At 42.7% G+C, this 11383-nt stretch overlaps 1 protein-coding gene across 1 annotated transcript in view; it reads left to right on the top strand.

The window, feature by feature from the left end:
- The first annotated feature begins 4908 nt into the window (after positions 1–4908).
- The window catches only part of LOC116803386, a 51843-nt gene continuing 45368 nt past the window's right edge, over positions 4909–11383 (top strand). Inside the window, exon 1 of the mRNA XM_032727128.1 lies at positions 4909–5571. Within this exon, the coding sequence (XP_032583019.1) occupies positions 4909–5571 (663 nt within the window). The remainder of the gene's footprint in view (positions 5572–11383) is intronic.

The following is an 11383-nucleotide window of genomic DNA, read 5'->3' as shown; positions in this document are numbered from 1 at the left end:
TTATTCTGACTGTTGTTACGGCCTCTGTTTCCATTATAACGGCCTCTGTTATAGCCATTATAACGGTTATTATTTCCATTATAGCGGTTTTGATAACCGTTATTCTGGTAACCGTTATTTTGGTAACCGTTATTTTGGTAACCGTTATGGTAGTTGCCTCTAATACTATTGTTATTAAAGCCTCTACCGCGGTTACTACCTCTATTGGCATTTCCGTATCCTCTGTTGGGTCTGTTACCTCTAAAATACATCACTTTATTGATGTCACCGGTAACTCTTGTGCTCGGTCTTATGTATGCGCTTATCGCTGCATCCATAGTGGTGCAAGTCCCTGCTTCCAGTACTGTTTTGATACTTTCGTGCTCAGCACGATGTATCATGGTTTCAATTGCCTCTCTGGTGCTTAGACCAGTGGCATGTTCTAGAGGTATACCCTCATCGATATAGGAGGCTTCTAAAAGTTTTCTCAGGCTATCAACTTCAGCGGTAAATTGCGTTGCAGTTTTACCTCTCTGCTGAACTGTTGCTAGCTTTGCTTTGACATTACTGGATGTCTCACCGACAACTACTTTCTGCAATTTGTTTATAATTGCTGGAATTGTCGTTTCATTGTCAACTGAGTTCAAAATTGTGCCAACCATTTTTGACTTAATGACCTCAACTGCAATGTCTTCAAATGGTCCCTTAGCTAGGTCTACCAATTTGATTGCCTTAATGAATCTTTGTAAATGGATCTTTTGCCCATCAAATTCTGGCACTGTGCAAGCGACTTCCCTAATGTAAGACCTAATGGCAGCTGCTTCTTCTGCCATGGTTAAGTTATTTTCGGAGTCGGCTGCGTTATTTGTTTTATCGTCGTTCTTCAGCATTAATTTTGCTGGTATAGTTAGATCGTGAAGATCTTCCTCTTTAATGTCTTCCTTGACTATAGTCCTATCTTCCTCGTCAGAGTTAGTGCTGTCTTCATTCAAATTTGCTCTTAGTGGGGTGTTTACTATGGTTGGAATTTCTATCTGGAGACTGAATTTATTTTTTATAAGTATTAATTTTCCTCTTAATGTCACCAGTAGTTCCAAAGCCTTAGCACACTGTTTGCGTTCCAAATTCTTTCTATTTTGTTGGATCAACTCTCTGATTTCATTATAACTATTTACCAAGACTTGGGCATTCTTATTAATTGTTACAGCTTGTATTGATCTGTTTTGCGTTAAGCACTTATAGGATTTTCTGAAATTTTCATTTGGATCTTTTATCTGATCAACAAGCTTTTCCCAGTCCATGCTTTGGTATACTCATAACTTCAAATTTATGCATTTGTATATTTTTTTTTGTTCTAATCCAGATAAATTCAATATTACGTTTTATATTTTTTTTTTATTTATTATTTTTTCTTCATATAATTTTTCTCGTTTTTTCATTCATAATTGACTTTATTAAAGATCTTCCTTAAATATTATCTATACCGTAAGCAGTGCTACGGTATCGTTTCTTAAGACACTTTATGCAGTTTGTATATTTTTATTAATGCATTGGATTTCAGTTTTACTTATTTCATTTGTCTCTATAGACATTTATGTTTGGAATTATCTATTTATAAAATCTTTCAATGTTCGCAAGAGTAAAAAAAAAAAATTGTATTTTACATTGTTGCCTGCCTGATTCTAGCTATGGCTTCACGGGCCATATTGGGTTAACAGGGCATAATAGTATATGCTCCGTTTTACAATATTTCTTACAATTTTTCTTATCTGTATATTTTATATTTACTATATATTTATATATATTTATTATTATATTCTGCTGTTGATGATGCTCATCAGGTGTCAGCTGGGCGTCGCCGGGGGTGGCACGCTGACACTCCCTCGCTGCTGTCTATCTGTTGGGTGTCAGCTGGGCGTCGCCGGGGGTGGCACGCTGACACTCCCTCGCTGCTGTCTATTTCTTCGCCGCTGAAGACGTCGATGGTCGCTCACAAGTCGCCAGGCAGTGGGGACTCCAGATTCCTTCGCAGCCAGGGGGGCAGGACTTTTTTGGCTTTGTTAATGCTGGTGCTGGTGCTGGACATGCCTGGTGTTTTGGAATTTCATTAATTTCGGGTATATTTTTAATGTTATCTGAGTGAGTTTTCTCGAGTTTATGGGTCCTTAATTCTTGCTGATATTCCCGCAAGTGGTCTAGCTCTGCTTGTAGCTTTAGAGCTGTCGACCAAACCGGTGGCGTTTGCTGACCGTATATTAGCCACTTTAAGTGGGCTATACGTTTATTCAGCTTAGTTTTCAAACCGCCACGGTGTTTTCCCATACTCAATAGAACTCTACTCACTCAGATTCTTCCTTAGTTTTGGGAATTCCAATTCCATGTAAAGAAAAGGTGTCTTCTTCCAGTCCAGTATTCCAGCTTGGTCAATTCTTCCTTAGTTTTTAGGCTAGTTTTGGTTCCATTTAATTATTCCTTGTGTGTCTTGACACTAACTTGGGTCAATTCGTCCAGCGTTGGACGACTGTCACGGTCGCCATGTAAAGAAAAAGGTCCACCAAGTTAAAACACGTGTTTGCCTTGTTCTTAAGTGCAGCCGTCAGGCCACCTTTTTATTTCTTCACTTTTCTTCTTATATCTTAGAGTAGGCAGAAATGGTTCAGCCAGCTCAAGAGTAGAGTGGGCAGAAATGGTTCTGCCAGCTCAAGGTCTACAGAGTGTCTGATCTTACAGTATTCAATATATTTGGACTTAGGCTAATTAGCGTAGCTGCGCTGCCGGGTACGCCAGCGGCGGAGCTTATCTGAGCTTATATCTGAGCTTATCGGGAGAGCGAGATATGTATGTACGTATGTAATATGCATTTGGTCGGCGTGTGGATGCTGACCATGCACTTATACTTTTTGCCTTCGAGTGGGCAATGCTCTTATACTAATATTGCATAGGCACATACTACACTGCAAAAGTTGTGGAAATTCTAAAACTGTCCAAATATATGATATATAATAATATTTATTTTCCAACTGATCTAAGATATCTAAGATATCTAAGATCTATTTATTTGAACACAACTGTTTGTAGGCCAATTGATTTGGCTTTGTTAGCTTTTTTGGTTGCAATTTCTAATTCTGATAAATACAAGTAGCTATGGTATTCCATTTGATAATGTCCACCATAAATTGCGATCTAATTAAAAGCTTTTAACTATGCTGCCTCCTTTATGTCAACAATGACCTTTGCCAATGTCCTTCTGGCTCATGGCTCATAATTTCGATATATTTTTAAATTAAAGCACACATTTAGCAACAATTCGAATTGATAAAAGATTTCCATAAAACCAGAATTAAAATCAGTTATAAAGAAATGACTGATACCCTTGCTAAAGATATCATTAAAGAACACATTTGCACTAAGAAAAGTGTTATTTACTTTCCTGATGAGATCGACTTTCAAATATTTCAAAATGCGTATATTCAAATCATAAATCCCGACAGTTTCACTAAAACTATGAAAACCAGCAGAAAACTAATAGACATTCAAACATACGCCCAATTCAAGGAAATCATTCTCAAAGCACATAAAGAATTGTTACACCCTGGTATAGAAAAACTCACACTTCAGTTCAAAGAACTTTACTATTACCCTGATTATCAAAAAGTTATCCAAAACATCATAAACAAATGTGAAATCTGTAACATCGCTAAAACTGAACATAGAAACACAAAATTAACCCTTGAAACGACCCCAGAAACCTTTAGTCCCAGAGACAAGTATGTCATGGATTTTTACTTTGTAAACAATAAACAATTCCTATCATGTATTGACATTTATTCTAAATACGCCTCCCTGATAGAAGTAAGCAGTAGAAATTGGCTTGAAACTAAAAGAGCTATTTTACGCATATTCTACGAGATCTGTAAACCTATAGAAATAAAAGCCGACAAGGACTCCGTCTTAGTGTGCATTGCACTTAAACTTTGGTTAGAATCAGAAGGAGTAACTTTAATAACAACAAGTAAAAATGGAATATCTGACATAGAGCGATTTCATAAAACCATTAATGAAAAATTAAGAATAATAACAAGCGAAAATGAACATGAAAACCAATTCACAAAATTTGAAAAAATACTTTACATTTACCATTACAAAACAAAACACAACTGGTCGAACCCCAGCAGACATCTTAATTTTTGCAGGAACCAATGCCTCTAACACTCAACAAAATAAAGTAAACAAAATTGACAAACTCAATGAAAATAGACACGACTTTAATATAGACACAACCTTCAAAGAATCCCCTCTAGTTAGATCAAAAACGACTAACCCATGCAAAAAGACAGGAAATTTAAGACAAATAGATGATAAACATTTTAAAGAAACAAATAGAGGTAGAAAGATAATACACTATAAGTCTAATTTTAAAAAGAAAAAGAAAATTAGTAAAAGTAAATATAATAACGATGGCCTACTCCCAAACAGGATACTCTTGTTCTGCCTCCTATCGACAATTAACACACAATACCTTGAAGTAACCCCTACCCAGGCCAAAAACGTCTACCTAATCTTTCAAACCGGATCAATAGATTTACCGATAAACCACTCTCGGTCTGAATTCGTACATATATATATTCTTGATGATCCAAATTGATCTGTCGATGTCCGTCAAATTAATTTAATTTAATTTATTTTTAGTGTTACTTGGCTTTGGCTTCTCAACGCCTATTCGCTTCTATTCGAGGTGGAAATTATCGTAAAGTATTTCGCGGAAAAAGTATCTCTGTAAGTGCTGGTCCCAGTAGAGATTTATCTTTGACTCGGTCGAGTTCGCAACACTTGGGATATAAATGGTCTTGCACTTCAAATCAAAAACAAAATACAAGAGTATGTCAACAAAATATGGGCACATGTAAGTTATGTATACGTTTTCAATGCATGAGTTTTAATAGGGCTTACTCTACAGGTAATAGGGTAATTATACCTGCATATAGTCAACCTAATAACCAGACATTACGCGTCATGCTGTTAGTAAGGTCTACGTTCGATCCTCTTCGTACTGCCACTACAAAACAAAGTATAGTGTTTTCTTCATCTCGTCACCTAATAAATGTAAATATTGCATGCGTGAGCAATTGCAATGGCAACAAATACACTATACAGATGCCAATTCATCTAAAGGGACAATGTTTGCGTTGCCAAAATAAAAAAATTACGAAGTGGATCTGGCGCGTTGAGGGTTTACCTGTGGAAGGAGCCTCAAAAAGACTAATATTTGATGTTAAAGAAACCAAAAAGCGCTTGCTTGGAATACATCTTAATGTAGAGGCTGTGAATCGGTATAACTCAAAATTTAGTTATTACGGCACATCTTGGGTCTTCTTGGAAAAAAACATGGGACCTGCTGATACTATGTGCACCATTAGTCCTAGGGTAGGAAACGCGCACGAGACCCAATTTTTATTACAATGCAATCAAAGTCAAGCAAGATTTAAGCCACTACAGTACTGTATTGGAGTAGAAAATTTTTTAGTCGATGAATGCAAATCCGACGAAGATATACAAGTCCGTCTTCCCCCCACAGAACACGTAGTTGTTATGGTAAGTAATAATGTACTGCTTTCTTCTCCTTATAAAGCGGACAAACCTGCGAGGCTTCAAATTTTGAACTTATTTTTTAATTCTATAATTCTCGTCTCGTCTCGTCTCGTCTCGTCTCGTCTCGGTCTCGTCTCGTCTCGTCTCGTCTCGTCTCGTCTCGTCTCGTCTTTCGTCTCGTCTCGTTTTTTTTTCTTCGTCTCGTCTCGTTCTTCGTCTCGTCTCGTCTCGTTCGTCTCGTTCTCTGTTCGTCTCGTTCGTTCTCTCGTCTTTCGTCTCGTCTCGTCTCGTTCTTCGTCTCGTCTCGTTCTTCTTCGTCTCGTTTTCTTCGTCTTTTTTTTTTTCGTCTCGTCTCGTTCTTCGTCTCGTCTCTTTGTTCTTTTTTCGTCTCGTTCTTTTGTTCTTCGTTCTTGTTTTCGTCTCGTTTCTCGTCTCGTCTCGTCTCGTCTCGTCTCGTCTTTCGTTCTCGTCTCGTCTCGTCTCGTCTCGTCTCGTCTCGTCTCGTCTCGTCTCGTCTCGTCTCGTCTCGTCTCGTCTCGGTCTCGTCTCGTCTCGTCTCGTCTCGTCTCGTCTCGTCTCGTCTCGTCTCGTCTCGTCTCGTTTCTCGTCTCGTCTCGTCTCGTCTCGTCTCGTCTCGTCTCGTCTCGTCTCGTCTCGTTCTTCGTCTCGTCTCGTCTCGTCTCGTTCTTCGTCTCGTCTCGTCTCGTCTCGTCTCGTCTCGTCTCGTCTCGTCTCGTCTTTCGTCTCGTCTCGTCTCGTCTCGTCTCGTCTCGTCTCGTCTCGTCTCGTCTCGTCTCGTCTCGTCTCGTCTCGTCTCGTCTCGTCTCGTTCTCGTCTCGTCTCGTCTCGTCTCGTCTCGTCTCGTCTCGTCTCGTCTTCGTCTCGTCTCGTCTCGTCTTTCGTCTCGTCTCGGTCTCGTCTCGTCTCGTCTCGTCTCGTCTCGTCTCGTCTCGTCTCGTCTCGTCTCGTCTCGTCTCGTCTCGTCTCGTCTCGTCTCGTCTCGTCTCGTCTCGTCTCGTCTCGTCTCGTCTCGTCTCGTCTCGTCTCGTCTCGTCTCGTCTCGTCTCGTCTCGTCTCGTCTCGTCTCGTCTCGTCTCGTCTCGTCTCGTCTCGTCTCGTCTCGTCTCGTCTCGTCTCGTCTCGTCTCGTCTCGTCTCGTCTCGTCTCGTCTCGTCTCGTCTCGTCTCGTCTCGTCTCGTCTCGTCTCGTCTCGTCTCGTCTCGTCTCGTCTCGTCTCGTCTCGTCTCGTCTCGTCTCGTCTCGTCTCGTCTCGTCTCGTCTCGTTCTCGTCTCGTCTCGTCTCGTCTCGTCTCGTCTCGTCTCGTCTCGTCTCGTCTCGTCTCGTCTCGTTCTTCGTCTCGTCTCGTCTCGTCTCGTCTCGTCTCGTCTCGTCTCGTCTCGTCTCGTCTCGGTCTCGTCTCGTCTCGTCTCGTCTCGTCTCGTCTCGTTCTTCGTCTCGTCTCGTCTCGTCTCGTCTCGTCTCGTCTCGTCTCGTCTCGTCTCGTCTCGTCTCGTCTCGTCTCGTCTCGTCTCGTCTCGTCTCGTCTCGGTCTCGTCTCGTCTCGTCTCGTCTCGTCTCGTCTCGTCTCGTCTCGGTCTCGTCTCGTCTCGTCTCGTCTCGTCTCGTCTCGTCTCGTCTCGTCTCGTCTCGTCTTCTCGTCTCGTCTCGTCTCGTCTCGTCTCGTCTCGTCTCGTCTCGTCTCGTCTCGGTCTCGTCTCGTCTCGTCTCGTCTCGTCTCGTCTCGGTCTCGTCTCGTCTCGTCTCGTCTCGTCTCGTCTCGTCTCGTCTCGTCTCGTCTCGTCTCGTCTCGTCTCGTCTTTCGTTCGTCTCGTCTTTCGTCTCGTCTCGTCTCGTCTCGTCTCGTCTCGTCTCGTCTCGTCTCGTCTCGTCTCGTCTCGTCTCGTCTCGTCTCGTCTCGTCTCGTCTCGTCTCGGTCTCGTCTCGTCTCGTCTCGTCTCGTCTCGTCTCGTCTCGTCTCGTCTCGTCTCGTCTCGTCTCGTCTCGTCTCGTCTCGTCTCGTCTCGTCTCGTCTCGTCTCGTCTCGTCTCGTCTCGTCTCGTCTCGTCTCGTCTCGTCTCGTCTCGTCTCGTCTCGTCTCGTCTCGTCCTCGTCTCGTCTCGTCTCGTCTCGTCTCGTCTCGTCTCGTCTCGTCTCGTCTCGTCTCGTTCGTCTCGTCTCGTCTTTTTTTTTTTCGTCTCGTCTCGTTTTCTGTCTCGTCTCGTTCGTCTCGTCTCGTCTCGTCTCGTCTCGTTCTTCGTCTCGTCTCGTCTCGTCTCGTTCTCGTCTCGTCTCGTCTTTCGTCTCGTCTTTCGTCTCGTCTCGTCTCGTCGTCTCGTCTCGTCTCGTCTCGTCTCGTCTCGTCTCGTCTCGTCTCGTCTCGTCCTCCGTCTCGTCTCGTCTCGTCTCGTTCTCTCGTCTCGTCTCGTCTCGTCTCGTCTCGTCTCGTCTCGTCTCGTCTCGTCTCGTCTCGTCTCGTCTCGTCTTCGTCTCGTCTCGTCTCGTCTCGTCTCGTCTCGTCTCGTCTCGTCTCGTCTCGTCTCGTCTCGTCTCGTCTCGTCTCGGTCTCGTCTCGTCTCGTCTCGTCTCGTCTCGTCTCGTCTCGTCTCGTCTTTCGTCTCGTCTCGTCTCGTCTCGTCTTTTTTTTTTTTTTTTCTCGTCTCGTCTCGTCTCGTCTCGTTCTTCGTCTCGTCTCGTCTCGTCTCGTCTCTTTTTTTGTTCGTCTCGTCTTTTCGTTCTTTCTCGTCTTCGTCTCGTTTTTCTCGTCTCGTCTCGTCTCGTCTCGTCTCGTCTCGTCTCGTCTCGTCTCGTCTCGTCTCGTTCTCGTCTCGTCTCGTTCTTCGTCTCGTCTCGTCTCGTCTCGTCTCGTCTCGTCTCGTCTCGTCTCGTCTCGTCTCGTCTCGTCTCGTCTCGTCTCGTCTCGTCTCGTCTCGTTTCTCGTCTCGTCTCGTCTCGTCTCGTCTCGTCTCGTCTCGTCTCGTCTCGTCTCGTCTCGTCTCGTCTCGTCTCGTCTCGTCTCCGTCTCGTCTCGTCTCGTCTCGTCTCGTCTCGTCTCGTCTCGTCTCGTCTCGTCTCGTCTCGTCTCGTCTCGTCTCGTCTCGTCTCGTCTCGTCTCGGTCTCGTCTCGTCTCGTCTCGTCTCTTCTCTTCTCTTCTCTTCTCTTCTCTTCTCTTCTCTTCTCTTCTCTTCTCTTCTCTTCTCTTCTCTTTTCAAGTACACTTGAATAACATTATACTGATCTAATTCAAATAATTCATATTTTACAACAATCTCTCTTAAAAAATCTTAATTATTTAAATAAGAAACAGCAATTATTGGTTACGCCCAAAATTGCTCTATCTCCGCTCGCTTATGCTGAGAGCGTAAGAAATCCAAAAATATAATTTGCTTGTTTGTGTGAGTAAAAAAAACAAGAGAACGTGTATCTGTGTGCGTACTTGTGCTAGAAGACCATTTTCGGGCCGAAATCAATTCTGATCAAGGAAACGAATTTACATGTTTGGAGTTTTTGCCAATTTCGTAGCAATATGATGAACTAAAATAATAATTAAAAATTCCCCCCTGACTATTATAATTTTAAAGTTTTTGAAATTCGTATGATAAAATCGCCGCTCGAATAAGCTACCGTTTACATATTTATATTTATGTTAATAATTAATTATATGTAATATATGTCATAATCGGTACACATGGAACACCACGGGGAGGCAATTACAATTGTAAAGGGGTCCTATATTTATGTGGGAAATGAACCAGATCAGGGAACTAAAACTAAAAACGATTAAACAGAGAGCAAGAGAGTAACGCGCAGTGGCAACGCTTATTAACGGAAAAGACAAAAGAAGCAGTTGGAGTAGAATGGTGAACGAGTGCAGTCACGAGTTTTTCAATCACGCTATATACTTATGCAACTATAGCTAAACAATTGTCATCAACCAATTAAATAATAATAAGCAAGAACTATTGTCATTAAACAATATTAAGTGTACTGACAACCATTGTCATTAAATAATAAAGTTTTTTTTTTTTACTTTGCTTTTTATTTATTGAATCTTCTTGTATAAGAACTAACAATTAGTTTAAAAATCTTAACTATAACAAGTATTTTTTGAACAGTTGTATTATTTTTCCAACTGTTCTATGATTAAACGGCCCTAATAATTTATTCGCTGGGTTGGTAGATCCTTTCGACGGAGACGGGAACGGCTGCTGAGCTGGATTAGACCTCGCGCTAGGTGGTTGGGGTGCGTGTAAAGCTTGCTATGGAATTTTTGCTTAAGTTCCGTGATTGCGTTGGTAACTGATGGGATATTTAAGTCTCTTTGGATGTTTTCACTCCGAACGTACCACGGTGCCCCAGTGATGGTTCTCAGGATCTTTGATTGTGCTCGCTGTATGATGTCAATATTGCTGTTGCTGGCATTGCCCCATAACTGTGAGCCATAGGTCCAGATAGGTTTCAATATAGAATTGTAGAGCAAAACCTTGTGATCTAGGCTGAGCGGAGAACCAGAGTTGATGAGCCAGTGTAAGTTGTTGGCTTTGAGTTTAAGTTGGGTTTTTTTGGCTTCAATGTGCCTGCGCCATGTGAGTCTTCTGTCAAGGTGTACTCCTAGGTACGCCACCTCATCTGCTTTCGGGAGTGGTATGTTGTTCAACAAGAGCGGAGGACAGTCTTGTCTGTTTAGCGTAAACGTCACGTGCTTGCATTTTTGCTCGTTTACTTTTATTCGCCAGTCAGAGAGCCACTTCTCAATGTCGATGAGGTACAGTGCCAACTGTGCTGTAGCTTGGATAGGGGACCTTGAACGGCTAAGGATAGCTGTATCGTCGGCAAATGTGGATACTGTTAAGCGACTATTTGTAGGGATGTCGGCTGTATAGATGAGGTATAAGGTTGGCCCAAGAACGCTGCCTTGGGGGACTCCAGCCTCAATCGTATGATCAGTGAAAGTGGCAGTGTTGCACCGCACTGTAAACTTTCTGTCATAGAGGTAAGACTTTGGAAGGGTGTGCTTTCGGGTAGGGATGTTTTAATTTTAAACATTAGGCCGTCGAGCCAGACTCTGTCAAATGCTTGGGATACGTGTAAAAATACTGCTGTGCAGTATTCGCGATATTCAAATGCAGTTCTTATTTCCGTTGTAATACGATTCACCTGTTCAATGGTTCCATGGCTTTCGCGAAATCCAAATTGGTGGGCTGGGATTATATTGTGGTATATCAGATTTTGATTAAGTCGGATCAGCTTCTTGTTTCAGAGCGTTGGCCAGTTTCCGTGTGGCTACTTTTAGCTTTTTTTTTGCAGTTGGGGATCTGGAAGATTGCCATTCTCTGCGTAAGCGTCGTTTTACGTGGACGAGTTGCTCGATTTGTACGTTGGTCTTTTTTGAATTAATTGTATTATTTGTTATTTTGGGTGTTGCAGTAAGAGCTGCTGCAGTAAGGATGGATTGCAATGCACACGTGCAGCTCTCTATATCAGATTCAGTATTAAGTTTTGGGCTTAGCTCAATATGTGAACTTATATATTTTTTATACCTGAGCCAGTTTGTTTTGTGAGAAGTTAATCTGAATGGTGGTTTCACGTTTTCTGCGTACCGGCGGAGGTGAATTAGTACAGGCGAGTGATCAGATGACAGATCCGGCAGACATTCAGCTTTAACCAAACTGCGGGAAATATTTTTCGTAACTGCGAAGTCGATCAGGTCAGGCAGCTTATTGAGGTCTGATGGCCAGTATGTAGGACTCCCGGGGGAAACATGGTCAAGTTTATTAGTGGCTTTTATTATAGTCTTATAAAGCTGTTTTCCTTTT

The sequence above is a fragment of the Drosophila sechellia genome, unplaced genomic scaffold (assembly GCF_004382195.2).
Source record: "Drosophila sechellia strain sech25 unplaced genomic scaffold, ASM438219v1 Y_03, whole genome shotgun sequence".
Classification (NCBI taxonomy): domain Eukaryota; kingdom Metazoa; phylum Arthropoda; class Insecta; order Diptera; family Drosophilidae; genus Drosophila; species Drosophila sechellia.
This window is presented reverse-complemented; position numbering and strand designations above follow the sequence as displayed.